Below are 19493 nucleotides of genomic sequence, written 5' to 3'. Positions count from 1 at the left end.
ATCTCTATTTTCAATTTTTAAAACCAGGACTGGTACTCAATTCTTAAGGTCCCAATCAGACCACAGAAACCTAGTGTACATGTACATCTAAATTAGACTACATTTTGTTGATGTACCAAAAAACAATCCCCTATTTTACAAGTGCCATGTTTAAACTGTCATGTTTATGATGCTCAAATGCCTCCATGCGAGACTTTAAAAGTCTTAATGCAATTGCCATTACCTTTTCCTCAAATTAAAAAAAATTTAGTTTCCAATAAAAATAGTTTAAAATACAGTTAAAAGTAAATTTAACTATAAAATGTACCCCAAAATAATTAGTATTTATGCAAAGTGCCCTAAAAACAATTAATTTAGTTACTGTATTACCTAACTGCTATTTGCAAAACAAATTCTCTAAGCGAATCTCTTGAAGACCATTTCATCTCACCTGGGAAGATCATAACTCAGATATGTACAATAAAAAGCTGGCACATCTTAGTCAAAAATGTTTGTAAGTCTCTATCTACGTAATTCAATACCAAGATTTAGTTTCCTGTTTTTAACTTTTTTAACAAATGTAAGGTTACTATATATACACATGAAATTATAAAATCATCTTGCACCTTAGAGAATACATTGGTCTTCCTAATACTTTTCCTTTATTCCTAGTGAAATCTAACACCTGAAGTAAGTATTCACACTTCCTAATGTTAGTGATTTACTGCTAGTTACTTGTTAACTCCAATTGTCTCAGAGGCGGCATTTAAAAAACTGTTTTCTTAGAACTCCAAAATTTCACAAAATAATGTTACCCCTTTTGTTAAGGAACACTGACATGTCTTTCTGGAAGATGATTAGTTTGCCTTTTAAGACAAATGAGATTTTTCTCCATGGTTCTGGCTCCTTCCAAGAATGTCAGGTATATTTCACATGATTTAAAATCCTACACATGTCAACAGGCAGTATTTCATGATATGCCTCAAATAAGATTGAATCAACTCTGACTTATGGGAAGACTAAACATATCCATTTGGTTGTACAGTCAATCTCTGGGGTATGTTACATGAGGATGTCTTTAAAAATTCAAATCTGTGAATACCTCCAAAATCCTAATGATAGTCATCACTTTATCTTAGACGCAAATTTCTGGAGAACAATTAAAAATATAAATAGAATTTGGTATGGATAAAAATAGCCCACTGTCATATTTCAAAAGTTTCCACAAGACACTCAGGACAAATATAAATTTTCCTGATGTAATTTCCTCTGTTTGTTGCTGCTTCCTTTTTTATAACCTAAAAAAATTTGATTGTTTCACAAAAACTTCAGTGAAGATTAGGAACATATCTTTTAACCAGTCAAAGAACTTATAGGTACTATCCAGCAAGGACTGAAGCATAGTTTAAAACGTTTAAAAGAAACAGTAAGCAAGTTTTAGAAAAAGCACCAAAGTTCTAATAATGTGAATTTGAATAAAATGACATTATTAAGGTTTGTTCAATGTAAACATTAATCTTTCTTAAAGCGAAAGAAGCCCCATCACAGTCCTATAAGAAAGCGAATAGAACAAAGTTTGAATCTAGTTTCATCATTGATTCCAGGAATTAAGGGGTACTAATACTTTCCTGTAAAACCAATTCCTTTATTATTCTCCTTACATGTAACTATGTCTCTTGTGTATCAAGTTTTAAAAGTATCTATATACATGTTTATTAGTGTAAATGTTCCAAGGTACTTCCTCTACATTGGTTAAAATAAAAACAAAGAAAAATTATATGTCAAACAGAAATCACAATTTATGGGGGAAGTTGTAATAAAATAAGAGTATTTAATGGTTATGCTACTTTAACGTTTACTGACAACACAGTGCTTCCTTACTGGCTCGTTACTGCTTTCTCATGCAAAAGATACAGAAACAAAACACAGAGACATCATGGAGGTCATCATTCTTGCTTTTAATTGGGGAATAGCATAAAGCAATCCTGCTTAGATTATTACAAAACACAATCCAACACAAGATCAAATGGTAAGAAAAGTTTCAAGCATTAAAAAAAAAAAATTGTTAAGTGGGACTTTGGCACATTTTCAGCCCAGGGCAAATAAAAGTGCAAGCCTGTGGTTTGTCTGTTTTTTTTTTTTTAAATAAGATTATAACTTACATTTTTCACCAAAACTAACACAATTAATGAAGCTTTTAACCTGTACTAAGGCATTAAACCATTAATTAAAATTATTAACACCCACTTAGATTCATGAAAGATAGTTGCAGAAATATTTGAAGGGGCTTTATTAACACTGGGGGAAAATGGCAGGCCAATAATGTGCTGTAACTATTGAAAACATTTAATTAGCTATATATTGACATTTTATTAGCTTTGTCTTTGTTTTAAAGATTCTTAGTGATTAACGAGTTTCCAGAATTAGATGAAAATAGTTTCTTAGTAGAGAATTATTAACTACAGATTTTCAGGATGCATCCACTTGCCACTACACAGAGGTACTGTTTTTGTCATGACTGAGGTATGCCTACGGAACTGATGTTGCTACAAACGTAGCAGGAGTTCAGTTAAATCGAGCAGAAAAATCAAAGGGGCTTCACATTCATTACCTCAACCAAAAAAATCTGAGGAGTTCACTAAAAACAGTATGTCCTTGTGACAGGAAAGAAAATTCTACAGATGTTTAAAGGAAAATCCAAAACATTAATCCAGCAAGAAGAAAGGTCATATGTGCTACCATTAAACCATTACTTAAGAGAGCAACATGTCCGACATGCCTTAAAATACATACTTGTACTTTTGAAAGAAGTTTGGAGCTTCAAAAAGTTTGGACCACTCTGCCTTACTCAGCAAAATTTCATCTGTGATAGCAAGACCTAAATTAAAAACATATTAAAATGTTTGCATACTTCAGTCTATAATCTAGAATTTTAAATAATCTTAATCATACTACATGCACTCACTATAATCCTAAAACCAGAATTATAACATATATAGTTTTAGCTTATGATTTTAGAGCATATTCTTATATACATACATACTTTTTTTTAAAAAGCTGGAAGATTTTTTCAGAACCAGGTTTCTGGTAAAGTACGATTATTCTAAAATGCCATGCTCATAGAATGACCTTCTTTCTTAAACACTCCAGTTACCCAAGAAGGAAAAATTTCCAATATACTTTGTTTCTTGTCTTTCTAAAAACAAGTTTCCCTGTTGTTTCTAAAGGGATAGAAGCATCTTCCCTTGATGGGCCTCTTTAGACTAAAGATGAAACTAAAGCATAAAATACTCAGGAATTTTAAATGTCTAAATTTAAAGCTAGTAGTCAAACAGCTGATTCTATTTCCTTTACTGTTTTCAGTCAAACCACTGTTTTCAGTCGAACTAATCTTGTTTCAGTTATTTCTCTCAAAGACTATTTGGTAGTAGCTATACCTTCAAATTAACAGCACAAGTAGCGTTCAAAAGTTAAAAGGTTCCTCCAAAATAATGGAATGTAATTGGGTGGTTTGGCCCCACTGCTGCTCAAAGTTCTTTCCCAGGAGTACGCAGCCTGCTAAACACCTCTCATTTCAACCAGTGTAGACAAACTGTTATCATTTGTAATTTTACAAGGCAATAGTATGGAACTAAACCAGCCTACTGGTTTTTTGTTGTTGTTTTTTTTTTTTGAGACGGAGTCTCGCTCTGTCGCCCAGGCCAGAGTGCAGTGGCGCAATCTCGGCTCACTGCAAGCTCCGCCTCCCGGGTTCACGCCATTCTCCTGCCTCTGCCTCCGGAGTAGCTGGGACTACAGGCGCCCGCCACCGCGCCCGGCTAATTGTTTTTTTGTATTTTTAGTAGAGACGGGGTTTCACCGTGGTCTCGATCTCCTGACCTTGTGATCCGCCCGCCTCGGCCTCCCAAAGTGCTGGGATTACAGGCGTGAGCCACCGCGCCCGGCCTGCCTACTGGTTTTAACTGTTGGTTAATCTTCCAACTTGTTATAAAACATAAATTGGCTAAAAGGAATTTTTTGCAGTTCTCAAATATATACTGCAATAAATGAACACCAAAATCCACTTCAGTGAATCCCTCAATATAAGTTGCACAGTTGACTACCGGGTCTACAACGGTATGTAAATCCTTCGTGTATAAATCAGAGCATAAGGATAAACACTTACCTTGTTTAAACTCCTCAACCATGACCATCCGTGTTGAAACGGACACATTGTACGTGGAGTTCTGTTGTGGGTATGCTGGTGTAATTATAGGCATAAGATGGTACCTATCACTGGGGTTTACCTACATACAACAACAGCCAATCAGTTTCTTCAAGTACATATGCAACAGATACTTGGGCTTTTTACCCCTTGTTAAACTGAACCAATGATTATATTTTTTATTTCATTGACAGCTGGAGTTGAGAAAGAAAACCATGTAGAGAGACATTGTTTTATAGGAATTTTATAGAATCAAAGATTTCATCTAAACTAATGATCTGTTTCAATTTGGATTTTGGCAACCTTACTAGAAAGTGTGCCTGGCTGAACAACAACAAAAAAGTTCTGCTTGGGAATCTACTGATGTTTAGTTTTTCTTTATTCAACAACAGAAATGGGGATGCACATACAATTACCTTTAGAGACATGTCATGCTACAATATGTTTTGTAAAGCTAATTTTCAACAAGATAGAAACCTAAGTTCTTACTATACCCTTAAACTATTAAGGAGTTCAAGCTTATTAACACACGGTGAAACTACATTATCCATGTTGAAATGTTAGGAGATAATGAAATGCTATACTGTTAATTTTAAATCTGTATATCAGGTAAGTGGCACATTTCCACAAAGGAAGTTGTAAATTCACATCCTCTAAAAGTAAATGCCTTGAGGCATTGGAAAACCTGAAAATGCATAGCTTGATGTAATTCAACAGAATTTAAAATTTTGATATCGCAGTAAGATAAATTTAGAAAATAGGATTTCATAAACTTAGGAAATCTTATTCAAACCTAAATTTCTTTTATCAGTTTATAAAATGCATGTTGTTAACATTTAAAAATGAGTAAGCGGTAAATGTTGTAACTTCCCAAGAAACAGAATGGAAGGTCTTCTTTAGCCCAACCATGTTTTTATAATCTCTAAAATAATCTAAACCAATTTTTTTTTACAATTACATCATGGTAATTTAAAGTGAGACTGCTTAGAAGTTATATGCCACATGTAAACATTAAGTAACAGCTTTCCTATAACAACCCAACTTTAGCAAAATACTTAGATAAAATAAAAAAATACAGGGATTTTTAGTATCCTTTTATTTTTTTAAAAGCACAAATGCCCACACAACTTTGACTTACAAGGTAGTTCTATATAGAATAAATTAAAATGTTAGTAAAATCTGTATTAAAAACTATGTACAATTAAATGTGGTTTACAGGGTACATAATTATGCTTCTCACATCAATTATAGTTGAGGACAATTATAGTTGAGGTTATCTAAAAGAAAGTGTGATACGGACATGACCACTCATAAGTAAAAGGCTGGAAGTCTCCCTGGAGTTTATGCAGATGATTTTTACTTGTTATTGCACAGTGTGAATTGGTAGGGGAAAAAATAATACACTAACCCTTGGGTCCCATACAGGCAAATTAAGATTGCATTCTTCAGGCTGTTTCAATAGCACTGGATTTGGCCATTCCCTGTTTAAAAAGATTGTAGCACTTGATAAGACTATTGGATATTACCATCTAAACGTATTTTGTTAAACATACAGCATTTGTGAATGTGATCCTTCTTCATTCTGCCTTCTTGGTACATACGTTTTATTCCTTTCTGATGACATTAGACTACTCAAAAAATCTTTTTCTCCTAACTATGAAATGAACTTAAATCATTTGGTAGCGTTCTCAGACTGAAACAAAATACATTCTCTGCCACTCAAAGAACGTCAGAGGACTATGTAAATTAAGAAGTACCATCCCAAGATAATGATGTGTCCACTTCAACTTTGAACAGAATAAATCTCCACTGAAAGACAAAACTCCTGCCTTTATACTAGTTCTATCTAAAGTCAACTGATAATTTTAAAAGTCACTTCTGATCATAGGAGTATGAATAATTATGAAAATTAGGATTCATGACTTAAAAGTCTTAAGACAAGTATAGAAGTAAAACTTGGTGGCATAAACACATTTTCATATGTGTTCCATATACTAGCTACTTTGGTCCCGTATGAAAGAAGTAAAAACTGGAGAACACCTGCCATTCTTAACATCAAGGTTAGCTTCTTAAAAACATTATTTGCTTATATATGTGTAGCATTAAGAGAACTTCTGACATTCTTTAATCTTATCACACCTGGTTATAAGTGCTACTAAATCCCCAAACAGCCAGAATGTGTACTGAAAAGTGTGGCATGGTTCTAAATTTTTTTAATTTTTCCTCCAGTTGAACACAGTTCTAAATTGTCTCAAATAACTCTAAATTTTATAAAATTACTAGAAAAGAACATCTCTTTTGCAGAGGGAGGAGCAGGAGTTCATAAGAACAGGAATGGATGATTTATCTTAATTTGATTAAAACCAAGAACCCTCACCTATTGGGCCAAGGCAATTAATATAAAATGGCAGTAATCTTTTATCCTTTTCTTAAATCATAGTTGACAAATGTGGAAATGAAATGAAGAGACTTAAAAAAAAGAAAAAAAAAAACTCTCCTGGGTTAATGACTAATCTCAAATTCCTTTTTGTCCTGAAGCACTTAATGTTAATTTATTCTTTAAAAGCTTCTTATGAAAATTCGTATCTTTAATATGAGGCCAAAATAAATGCTGAAAGCAAAAAGAAAAGAAACAATCACAAGAAACCAATGGCCTATACTGACAGAGGATTCAAAGAGTGCAAGAGGTGGTGTGTACAACTTTTATCCAAAAGTATAGTAACTGATTTCCCAACCTATCAATAAATTGGATCTTAGCTGCTAAAATTCAGAGTTTATTCAGGGGTAAGTTTATGCAAGGAAGTACAAATAGAATCTGCCTTACTATCCTGGCCAAACTAGGGAAAAGAAATAGAGTTTCAGTTTGCCATTTTAAATACAATGTGATCTCCAAGGCTGCCTACATGACTACATCATGAACTAAAATTTGAATCTGAAACCAGCTGCAGAAATGTCATAGAAATAAGACTAAACTTCAGTGTCTACAATCAATTTTATTTTAATATAATCTAAACACATACCATTTAGAAAATACCAAGAAAAATTTATGTACAAGAGTTGATGCTATTGCATTTGGATAAAGCTGGCAAGTTCTTGCTACTAGCATAGCCCAGGAAACACCACCGAGGAAACCTAATATATTGGAATAGATGTTGTGGCCTGTTGATAAGGGAAAAGCAAAGAGATAAGTTAGTGTTGAACAAAAGCTTGAACATTTCTAATAAGCCAGCCAACAAATTCTGAACTCACGTTTGGCCCATAGTTTGATAGCTCTCAGAGTTAACCTGAAGTTGTCAATGTTTGGTACTAGATGTAAAATTTCATCGGTTACCCTGCAACCTAATTAATAGGGGTAAAAACAACAACAAAAAACAAAAAAACAAACAAAAAAAAACAGAACATTAAATCATCAAAAGTTTAATGGTAATGCTTCCAAATTGTCTGAGATTGAAGTTAAAAGTAAACATAAATTTTCATTTGGTAGAACCAGTAAAGCTAATTCAATTAAGAGGGGAAAAAAAAAAATCTAAAGCATTTATCTCCTATCATGAGCACTGACCAAAGAAACCAAAGTAAACTGTAACCTGCTTAATTTTGAATTTTAGACTCACAATTAAAACTTTCCACATATAATGAGGAAGACTTAATTCACTCAAGTTTCCAAGAATTGCTCTTCAAGAGCACAGTAACAAGCTATGCTAATATAAAATTGTACCAAAGTAGTCTTTCTGATCTCAGCAATGCTGAAAGCATTACTAAATAATAACAGGATCAAAATTAATAAGGGTTAGGCCATGAAACCTAAATCACTAGCAACAGAGTACAAAAGCCAGATGGTCTTTTCAAGTGTCCTGAGTACCACTAATAACAGAAGAAATACAGCATAAAATACTCTAAGCGTGAAATAAACTACTACATACTCTTTCTGTAGTTTATTAGGCAAAGTACATTTTATTTAACTCACTACTGTTAACAATATAGCTATAAAAAGCTTCAATACAAAACTTGTGTAAAATAACTAATATCTGACAAAACTGAAGTACACAAAAGGAAGTAGGCTTTCTCATACCGTTAAGACTTCTTATACATCTTATATCTAAATTTTTAAGCAGACTGTCATCTCGTAGATCCAAATCTTCTGGAATTGTCTGCAGTGCTAATCTTGCAAACAAAATATCAATCTGAAACACAAACAAAACAACAATCCATATCTGTCAAACTACTTTTAAGGCATTTCTATTAAGAAAAAAAAAAAAAAATCACAGCACTCTGGGAGGCTGAGGCAGGTGCAACACTTGAGCAAGACCGCCTGGGCAACATGGTGAAACCCCGCCTCTATAGAAAAAAAATACAAAAAAATTAGCCAGGAGTGGTGGCACATACCTGTGGTCCCAGCTATGTGGGAGACTGAGGCAGAAAAATCATTTGAGCCTGGGAGGCGGAGGTTGCAGTGAGTCAAAACTGTGCCACTGCACTACAGCCTGGGTGACAGGAGTAAAACCCTGACTCAAAACAGCAAAACAAAAACCTAATTATCCTTAAAGCCAGGATCTTTTCATTATCTATGAACATGACAATGTCCCTCCAAAAGTCCAAACTGTATTATTTCGTATCATAGGTATTTTAACCAGATAATTTTAAAACATGGGCTGGGCGCGGTGGCTCAAGCCTGTAATCCCAGCACTTTGGGAGGCCGAGACGGGTGGATCACAAGGTCAGGAGATCGAGACCATCCTGGCTAACACCGTGAAACCCCGTCTCTATTAAAACACAAAACTAGCCGGACGAGGTGGCGGGCGCCTGTAGTCCCAGCTACTCCGGAGGCTGAGGCAGGAGAATGGCGTAAACCCGGGAGGCGGAGCTTGCAGTGAGCTGAGATCCGGCCACTGCACTCCAGTCCAGGCGACACAGCGAGACTCCGTCTCAAAAAAAAAAAAAAAAAACATGGCAATATAGGCTGGGGATGGTGGCTACCGCCTGTAGTCCCAGCACTTTGGGAGGCCAAGGCAGGAAGACTGCTTGAGGCTACAAGTTCAAAATCAACCTGGACAATATAGCGAGTCCCCATCTCTACAAAAAAATTTAAAAATTAGCCAGGCATGGTGACAAGTGTCTGTAGTCCCACCTACTTGGGGGGCTGAGGTAGGAGGATCCCTTGAGCCCAGGTTGAGGCTACAGTGAACTGTGATTGCAACACTGCCTCTAGCCTGCCTAAAGGGAGACCCTGTCTCAGGCAAAAAAAAAAAAAAGGCAGTATTTTTAAAACAGAAATGGAAATGTACAAATACCTAGTCGTCAGTTTCATCACAATTATTAAGGCTGTTAAATCCATCTACTAGGTATACTAAGTGTACTAAATACATACACTGAATTAAAGTTATCTGTTTAGTTCTTCATCTATATGAATTATAAATTGAATACATACTAAAAAGCACCCAAATTTAGGCAAATAGCCTTATAGTTAGCCAAAAATACTTCTCAGTAAGGGGAGATCTCATTATACATGAGAACTTAAAAGTATTCAAATATAAGGCAAGCATCCTTATATTTAGCCAAAAGTAACTCTCAATAAAGAGATCCCATTGTATCTGAGAACTTCTGTGTCTGTAATACTACAGTATGTTTTTCCAGTTGAGTTTTAAGTAAAACAAAAACACTGGGGAAAGTACAGTCTAAAACAACCAGAGTTAAGGCTAATTTTGAAGACATAGAATTCAGCTGACAAAATTGTTTATTTCTAAAGAAAAGGTAAGAGTGCAAAGAAACAGCACAGATTTGGTAGTTACCCCTGAGGGTATGATTTCATGGTTCCAAAAATGCGGATACTGCTGTAAACAAGCCTTTTATAAGATAACTTTTTTTTTTTTTTGGAGACAGAGTCTTGCTCTGTCACCCAGGCTGGAGCACAGTGGCAGGATCCTGGCTCATTACAACCTCCACTTCCCGGGTTCCAGTGAGTCTCCTGCCTCAGTCTCCTGAGTAGCTGGGACTACAGGCGCATGCCACCATGCCCGGCTACTTTTTTCTATTTTTAGTAGAGATGGGTTTTCACCATGTTGGCCAGGATGGTCTCGATCTCCTGACCTCGTGATCCTCCCGCCTCAACCTCCCAAAGTGCTGGGATTACAGGCATAAGCCACTGTGCCCGGCTATTAGATCATTTTTTAAAAAGCAGTATTTTAGGAGCACATTTTAAAATATCATTTAAACACACCTACAGAAAAAAAAAATTGTACTGTTACACAAATAAGTACCTGTGGTCTAGGATAAACTGCCCAATGAAAAAGAACAGATTTCAAAGTCTAGTATCTCCCCCAATTTGGACAGAAATAAAGACTATAGGCTCATAAAACTAGATAACTGAAAAAACAACTCAGTAATAATACTAACACATTTTTTAAAGGATGGAATTACTTCAAAAAATACTGAAATGTGAAAATGATTACTAAATTTCCTAAAATTATGTTCCTAAAATACTATTTTTTAATATAGCATGTACAATAGAAAACTAACACATTAAATGCTTTAAGTAGCCATCTAACTTTCCATCTTGATCCTGTAACGTTTACAAAGTTAGGTCAGGTCTCCTCCCAAAAAAAGTCCTTTTTGTCAGTAATATTCTTTTAAGAAAAATGAAGCATCACCTTATACTTTATATTACAGATTATTTTTACATTTACTTAAAACACTGACAGTAAATCAAAACTACATGAACTTGATAATCTCTTACCAAATTTAACATTTTATGTCTACTTATTAAGGTCAGTCACTTGACTTTTCATAAAATACAGAGTTGAGCATCTTACGCAGCAACCTTAGATGCAGCCATTTTTTTTGCAAAATAGCACAACAGTGATTTATCTTTTTTATTTTTTAAAGAGATGAAGTCTTGCTATGTTGCCCAGGCTAGATTTAAGGGCTCAAGAGATCCTCCTGTAGCAGCTTCCTGATAGGTGCACATCACTGTGCCCAGCTTCAATAAATTATTTCTCTTACAGTTTTCAAAATGTTACAATCTTCACTTTATTATCTGTGACTTTCCAGTACCATTCGGTACAGCAAAAGTAATGAATTACTAAAGTTGCTTCACTGTCAACTTTATTCTCATCACTTTAATTACATACACCGAAAGCAGCAAGAAGAAATGAACATCATCTCAAGAATTTGGGTCCATAAATCCTCCCCTATCGGAAAACATTTCAGCACTGACACTTTCCTCCCAATTTTTAAATTAAGTCAAAGCAAAGTGTTACTTGCAAAAATACATTATGCTACTGCCTTAATCAGACTAAAAGCACACAAAACTGGCATATGGAAAAGCTACCAAAAAAACTTTTTTGTAATAGCATTTCAATCTTAAGGTTTCACTACTTCTGTTTTAGCTCCAAATTTCACTTGGTATTTTTAAAAAGACTTAAAATGGTACAGGAACAGGCAGTCACTTCCATTTAAAAGCCTTAATTGTTAATATCAACCAACTACCAATTGTAAACTTTAAAATAAACCAAGTTTTTAACCTGTATCAATCACAATTAGTGACAGCACATAGCAAGAACTGTCAATTTGAACTATACCTTACCTCTATCCCATCAAAACAGAGTTTAATAACTGGTACGAATGCCTCTTCAACAGCCTATAAGAAAAGTAAACAAGTTTAGGGTCTCTGAAACTACATTGTAGGCCTCTACTAGTTTTAGTACGTTAGCAAAACACCTGACACAAAAATAGCTAGCTTTAAGGCTGAGCTCTTGAATCGGACAAATCAGATCAGAAATCAAGGTTCAAACATTTGATTTCACCCACTCATCAGATGTATGACTGCAGCCAGATTATTTCATATTTATTTTGTCTGTCTCAATTTCCTAATCTGTAAATGAGTTTGTAATTTTACACTTGCTGTAAAGAATAAAACACAAACACATATGCCAAGTGCTTAGAAGGGTTTGGTAAACTGCAAGAACTCAATAAATGATGGCTATATCATAAAATTCACTCAACTCACTAAATGAAAGTTCATAACTCCTCCCATTACACCCCGAACATTTACGCACTCTTAAATCTTTTACTTCTTCCTGTAATTTCAACTTATCATAGAATGAGGTGAAAAAGTCACTTCGATCAACATGTCTTGGTGCAACACACAACGCATCAATATCAGCACCTAAAAAAAATTAAGCCCATCAACCACTAATTAATATTACAAGAAAATTATTTTGCATCCTATCATGGTAGTATTTGATGTTGAGAATCTGTTTAACATATTGGTGAGCTTCTAGAAACTTATTAAAAATTACCAGTCAATGGAGGACAAACATGATTTTAATTGATGGGGTGTATTTTGATCCTGCAGCATCCTCTATTTATAGTGGCCCAGATAAACTGGGAGCCCAATGAAAGACGGCTAGCAAGTACTTTCATGGAGAGGGAATTATTCAAACATACACCCAACATCTTGATGTCATTAGTCAAAGCCATGTTCATTGGTTAAACAAAAAAATAGTTTTCCTCTATATACTACGTGTTTGGTGCTTATAGGCTCTCTACCAGGCCCCTAAATGGGACCTACAAAATAATCTTCAAGCAGAAGAATCCAAAGAGGTAGACAATGGTAACACATTTGTCATTAATTCAGTGCTTGATAAGAGGCCAGCACTGAGTACATAGGCAGAATTTTAAAAAGCAGAATTAAAATCAACTAATTGGGGTCACAAAAGGGAGAGATTAATGTGGAATCAGGTCAACAGTCATTTTCCTAAAAGCCAAGATGTTGAGGTATGACTCTGAAAGCTATTTATTATAATAGAATATTCAAGAACAGGAAGAAGGTTGTACAGCACACAGGATATATCAAAAGTAATGTACTAATGGGACAGAGTGATGGGAGATGGAGAAAGGGAAGGATACTAGAAAACAGACAACACTAACCTGGCAGATACAGTTCATAGTTAAAGAATACAGCCTCGGCTGGGCGTGGTGGCTCATGCCTGTAACCCCAGCACTTTGGGAGGCCAAGGCAAGTGGATGACTTGAGCCCAGGAGTTCGAGACCAGCCTGGGCAACATGGCAAAACCCTGTCTCTACCAAAATAAAATAAAAAAATTAGCCAGGCATGGTGGCGTGTGCCTGTAGTCCCAGCTACTCAGGTGGCTGAGGTCAGAAAATCACCTGAGCCCAGGAGGTGGAGGGTGCAGTAAGCCAAGCCTGTGCCACTGCATCCAGCCTGTGCAACAGAGCAAGACCCAAAGACAGTAGAGCCTCAGGATGTGTGAGTTGTCTCTACCCTGCCAGTAGAAGGCTGAGAAGAACTGTTCGAGATTTACTGCCTCTTTTAGTCTCAGGCTTCTGTTTGTTATGTGAGAGTAACAGTACTGGAAGAACTAAATAAGATAATGAAGATCCCACTGCTCGGTGAAAGAAAAGAAGCTCAATAAATGTTCTTTACCATGGTAACATTTTTATTGTGTATTTATCTGCACAGAGGAAATAACTACAAGTATAAACTATTAACTGATTATCAATGGCTATGAATACACATTTTTGGGGTTTTTGCTTAGCTATATTTTATAATTTGTCTATAAAGGTATTAGTGGGGGGCATCCACGAGGTTTTCTTAAAAGCTGGAATTCATTTTTGTTCTATTTCCAGAGTGATATTCTTCTGGTGAGGGAAAATGATATACATGTAGATAGCAGCACTGTCCAAAAGAGCTCTCCAACAGAAAAACTACTCTATATCTGTACTTTCCAATGCAGTAAACACTAGCCATATGTGGCTACTGAACATACAAAATGTGGCTACCTCTACTGAAACTCTGAATTTTTTATTTTTTATTTTTGTTTCTTCTTTTTTTTTTTGAGATGGAGTCTCGCTCTATCGCCCGGGCTGGAGTGCAGTGGCTGGATCTCAGCTCACTGCAAGCTCCGCCTCCCAGGTTTACGCCATTCTCCTGCCTCAGCCTCCCGAGTAGCTGGGACTACAGGCGCCCGCCACCTCGCCCGGCTAGTTTTTTGTATTTTTTAGTAGAGACGGGGTTTCACGGTGTTAGCCAGGATGGTCTCGATCTCCTGACCTCGTGATCCACCCGTCTCGGCCTCCCAAAGTGCTGGGATTACAGGCTTGAGCCACCGCGCCCGGCCTATTTTTGTTTCTTGAGACAGGGTCTTGTTCTGTCACCCAGGCTGAAGTGTAGCAGCGCACTCACAGCTCACTGCAGCTTTGACCTCCCTGGGCTCAAGCAATCCACCTGCCTCGGCCTCCCAAAGTTCTAGGATTACAGATATGAGTCTCCACACTAAGCTAATTTTATTTAATCTTAATACTACTTTTAGACAGTGGCGATATAGAAGTCAGCATTATTTTACATCTTTCTTACTGAAAATTTAGACTCCTCAAAGCACTCTCCCTTCCACACAAGCCTAAGCTATATGATACACAAGTAACTGAGACGGGTATGTCATCATGTTTAAGAACTAAAGGGTCCCTTTCTAGGAAAAATGAAATAAAACTTACCTTTTGTATGCACTCCTAATCTGTAAGATCCAAATGTAAAAATTTTTCCTCCAACATTTTCAATTACAGATTGTGGAAGATTCTGTTGAAACAAAAAATGGTTATTTTGCCAGTGGAGCACAAGGGAAACTATTCAAATGATACTACACTTGGGTGGGGGAGTGGATCCCAAGAAAGATTACAGTGTAAATTTATATCAAGGGTATTCAAAGTCTATAAAAGCTCTTTAAAAATACCAGCCCCTCAGATCAATCATATTTGAAATTCAAACAATTTTCAACTTTTAAAGAAGTTTATTCTTTATTGTTAGATTTTTGCCCTATTTCTAGAAACTGCTATAAAGAAGACTGTGATTGAGAAGATCACGTAATCCCACAGGAGCACATTAGAATCAGGGACTTTATTCATGACAAAGATGCTGTACATAAAATGAATCATCAATTTAGAGTATAATAAAACATATTCTGATCGCTTTAAAGAAAAGATTAAGGCCGGGCGCGGTGGCTCAAGCCTGTAATCCCAGCACTTTGGGAGGCCGAGACGGGTGGATCACGAGGTCAGGAGATCGAGACCATCCTGGCTCACACGGTGAAACCCCGTCTCTACTAAAAAATACAAAAAACTAGCCGGGGGAGGTGGCGGGCGCCTATAGTCCCAGCTACTCGGGAGGCGGAGCTTGCAGTGAGCTGAGATCCGGCCACTTCACTCCAGCCTGGGCGACAGAGCGAGACTCCGTCTAAAAAAAAAAAAAAAAAAAGAAAAGAAAAGTTACATTCAACGATTTTTACCAAATATCCCAAAGCATATTAGAGTCTTTTTTTTATCATATCAAAAGTGACTTGAAAGCCAATACCAGCCACGCGCGGTGGCTCACGCCTATAATCCCAACACTTTGGGAGGCTGAGACGGGCCAACTGCTTGAGCCCAGATTGAGACCAGCTTGGGCAACATGTGAAACCCCGTCTCTACAAAAAATGTTTTAAAAATTAGCTGGGCGGCCGGGCGTGGTGGCTCAAGCCTGTAATCCCAGCACTTTGGGAGGCCGAGATGGGCGGATCACGAGGTCAGGACATCGAGACCATCCTGGCTAACATGGTGAAACCACGTCTCTACTAAAAAATACAAAAAAACTAGCCGGACGAGGTGGCGGGCGCCTGTAGTCCCAGCTACTCGGGAGGCTGAGGCAGGAGAATGGCGGGAACCCGGGAAGCGGAGCTTGCAGTGAGCTGGGATCCGGCCACTGCACTCCAGCCTGGGCGACAGAGTCAGACTTTGTCTTAAAAAAAAAAAAATTAGCTGGGCATGGTGGCGTACGCATATAGTCCCAGCTAATCAGGTGGCTGAGGTGGGAGGATTGCTTGAATCCTACAGGTCGAGGCTGCAGTGACCCATGATCACACCACTGCACTCCAACCTGGGTGACAGAGTGAGACCCTGTCTCAAAAAAAGAGAAGAAGAAGGGGAAGAGGGGACGGGGAAGGGGACAGCACAGCAGAGAAGAGAAAGCCAATATTGGTAAACAATTGCTTAGTTTTTTAGATTTCCAAAAGGCTTTGGTGAAGTAATTTAGAAACAGCTAAATTTACTTTTCTTACTCAGAAAGAGTAGAGTCATCAGGAAGAGGGAGAAAGCATTTAAAAACTGCCTTCCTAGCCCTGGCACTAGTGTAAAATCCCAGACTTTACAGTTTAGTATTCAATGGCCCTGCTCATAAGAATGACAAGGTCTGTACAAACAAAAACAATCTTAGTAAGTGTTTAGTCAATATTTCCTCTTACCTAACTCCTCGGTATAATAAAATATCTATTCAGTACCAAAAGATGAAAAGGACCACCCCCCCTCCTCTCAAAAAAGAAAAAAAGAACATAAAATGAAGTGTTATTTCATACTCCAAAAAACCCTAAAGACAAGTTCTAAAGAGTGAGATCCCACCTCAGCCACCTGATTAGCTGGGACTATATGCATACGCCACCATGCCCAGCTAATTTTTAAAACATTTTTTGTAGAGACGGGGTTTCACATGTTGCCCAAGCTGGTCTCAATCTGGGCTCAAGCAGTTGGCCCGTCTCAGCCTCCCAAAGTGTTGGGATTATAGGTGTGAGCCACCGCGCGTGGCTGGTACTGGCTTTCAAGTCACTTTTGATATGATAAAAAAAAGACTCTAATATGCTTTGGGATATTTGGTAAAAATCGTTGAATATAATCTTTTTCTTTAAAGCGATCAGAATATGTTTTTTAAGAGCATATTTAATCATCACTATAGAAAATAGACAAGTTATGTGTGTAATGCTGTCTTTTTTTTTTTTTCTGAGACAGAGTCTCACTCTGTCCCCCAGGCTGGAGTACAATGGCACAGTCTCAGCTCACTGCAACCTCTGCCTCCTGGATTCAAGTGATTATCCTGCCTCAGCCTCCTGAGTAGCTGAGATTACAGGCGCACACCACCACACCCGGCTAATTTTTGTATCTTCAGTAGAGACGGGGTTTCACCATGTTGGTCAGGCTGGTCTCGAACTCCTGACCTCGTGATAAGCCCACCTCGGCCTCCCAAAATATTGGATTACAGGCGTGAGCCACTGTGCCTGGCTGTAATGTTGTATTTCTTAAAAGTAAGCAAAGCTTTTGTCTTCCTTTGTTTAGATATTTTAAAACCTCAATGGCAACGCTGACCTGGTTATTTAAAATTAGCCAGCAAGATATGTGCAGAAGTAGCCTACAAAGGAGGTGAAGGAGAAACTATCTTAAAACACTGGTCCACAGACTTCTCTATTAAGACATAACAATCTTTTGAAGAATACTCTCCAATGGTACTTTCTGCAAGGATGTAAACATTCTGTCACTGCTACTCATCACTGTTGAGCACCTGAAATGTAACTAGTGTAGTCAAGAATCTGAATGTTTAATTTTGATTAATTTTAATTTCCATTTAAATACTCACGTGGCTGGTGACTAGTATATTATAAACTACACTTTTAGATATTAGTATGTTTATACCTATTATCATCATTGTAACCCAGAAATTAAGATTTCTGGCCGGGCGCGGTGGCTCAAGCCTGTAATCCCAGCACTTTGGGAGGCCGAGACGGGCGGATCACGAGGTCAGGAGTTCGAGACCATCCTGGCGAACACGGTGAAACCCCGTCTCTACTAAAAAATACAAAACTAGCCGGGCGAGGTGGTGGCGCCTGTAGTCCCAGCTACTCGGGAGGCTGAGGCAGGAGAATGGCGTAAACCCAGGAGGCAGAGCTTGCAGTGAGCTGAGATCCGGCCACTGCACTCCAGCCTGGGCGACAGAGCCAGACTCCGTCTCAAAAAAAAAAAAAAAAAGATTTCTTAATTCAGGTCATGGAAAACATTTTCACTTGCAAAATCTTTTTTTCATTTTAAGTTCAGAGTATTAGATGTCAAACAAACCAAAAAAAAATCTTATTTTCTATCAGAAACTAAAATCAGTAAGAAACACATGGTATGTAAAGTCCACAATTTAGAATACTACATTTGCTGAAGTTTAATTTCTATTTTGAAATATACATATACATTGCTTTAAGTAAACAGTACTATAAACTTGACTAAAACCTTAAGACTACAACTTTTCTTCTAAGATGACACCCTCTCTCCCTGCTCTATGAAATTTTTCCTTTACCCTTGGTTCTCTTTTCAACCTTTCAGTTATATTATAGATTAAACATGGATTTTGCACTACCCTGGAAAAATTACCACTATTTATGTTATTTTTTTAAATGGGTCAAATTCCACACACAACTCTACAAAAATATTTTCTCTACCAGAAGAATCCTAGCCACGTATTTATGAGTTGTATGTATAAGTATTCATAATGAAGTGTTAGAAACTCAAAGGGGCCGGGGCAGTGGCTGACCTCTGTAGTCCTGGCACTTTGGGAGGCCAAGGCAGGCAGATATCTTAAGCCCAGGAGTTTGACACTAATCTAGGCAACACGGTGAAAAGCCATCTCTACAAAAAATACAAAAAATTAGCCAGGCTTGGCGATGCCCGCCTATAGTCCCAGGTACTCGGGAGGCTGGGGTGGGAGGATTGCCTGAGCCCGGGAGGCAGAGGATACAGTGAGCTAAGATCATGCCACTGCACTCCAGTCTGGGCAACAGAGGGAGACCCTGTCTCAAAAAAAAAAAAAGAGGCTGGGAACACGCCTGTAATCCCAGCACTTTCGAAGGCCGAGGTGGGCAGATCATCTGAGGCCAAAAGTTTGAGACCAGCTGGTCAACATGGCAAAAGCCCATCTTTACTAAAATACAAAATTAGCTGGGTATGGTGGCACACACCTGTAATCCCAGCTACCTGAGGGGCTGAGGCAGGAGAATCAGTTGAATGCGGGAGGCAGAGGTTGCAGCGAGCCAAGATCGTGCCACTGCACTTCAGCCTGGGCAACTGAGTGAGACTGTCTCAAAAAAAAAAAAAAAAAAAAAAAAAGAAAGAGGTTAGCTGCAGTGGCTCACAGCTGTAATCTCAAGCACTTTGGAGGCCAAGGAAGGCGGATCACTTGAGGTCAGGAGCTCAAGACCAGAGTGGCCAACATGGAGAAACTCCGTCTCTACTAAAAATAAAAACAACAGCTGGGCATGGTAGCACCCGCCTGTAATTCCAGCTACTCAGGAGGCTGAGGCATGAGAATCCCTTGAACCTAGGAGGTGGAGGTTGCAGTGGCACCACTGCACTCTAGCGTGGGTGACAGAGTGAGACTGTTTCAATAAAGAAAGAAAAAAGAAAACCCAAAGAATGTTATTATAGAAAACTAAATAGGCCAGGCAGTGGCTCATGCCTG

General features: G+C 37.7%; 1 protein-coding gene across 1 annotated transcript in view; it reads right to left on the bottom strand.

Moving 5' to 3' along the window:
- PAPOLA (poly(A) polymerase alpha) overlaps positions 1–19493 on the bottom strand; it is a 65780-nt gene that overhangs the window by 26921 nt on the left and 19366 nt on the right. Inside the window, 9 exon segments of the mRNA XM_017857913.1 lie at positions 2773–2857; positions 4145–4265; positions 5592–5664; positions 7204–7342; positions 7433–7522; positions 8253–8364; positions 11763–11816; positions 12235–12344; positions 14693–14774. Of these exon segments, the coding sequence (XP_017713402.1) occupies positions 2773–2857; positions 4145–4265; positions 5592–5664; positions 7204–7342; positions 7433–7522; positions 8253–8364; positions 11763–11816; positions 12235–12344; positions 14693–14774 (866 nt within the window).

This window comes from Rhinopithecus bieti, unplaced genomic scaffold (assembly GCF_001698545.2).
Source record: "Rhinopithecus bieti isolate Rb0 unplaced genomic scaffold, ASM169854v2 scaffold_41913, whole genome shotgun sequence".
Taxonomy (NCBI): domain Eukaryota; kingdom Metazoa; phylum Chordata; class Mammalia; order Primates; family Cercopithecidae; genus Rhinopithecus; species Rhinopithecus bieti.
The sequence above is the reverse complement of the archived record's forward strand: the minus strand, read 5'-3'. Positions and strand labels throughout refer to the sequence as shown.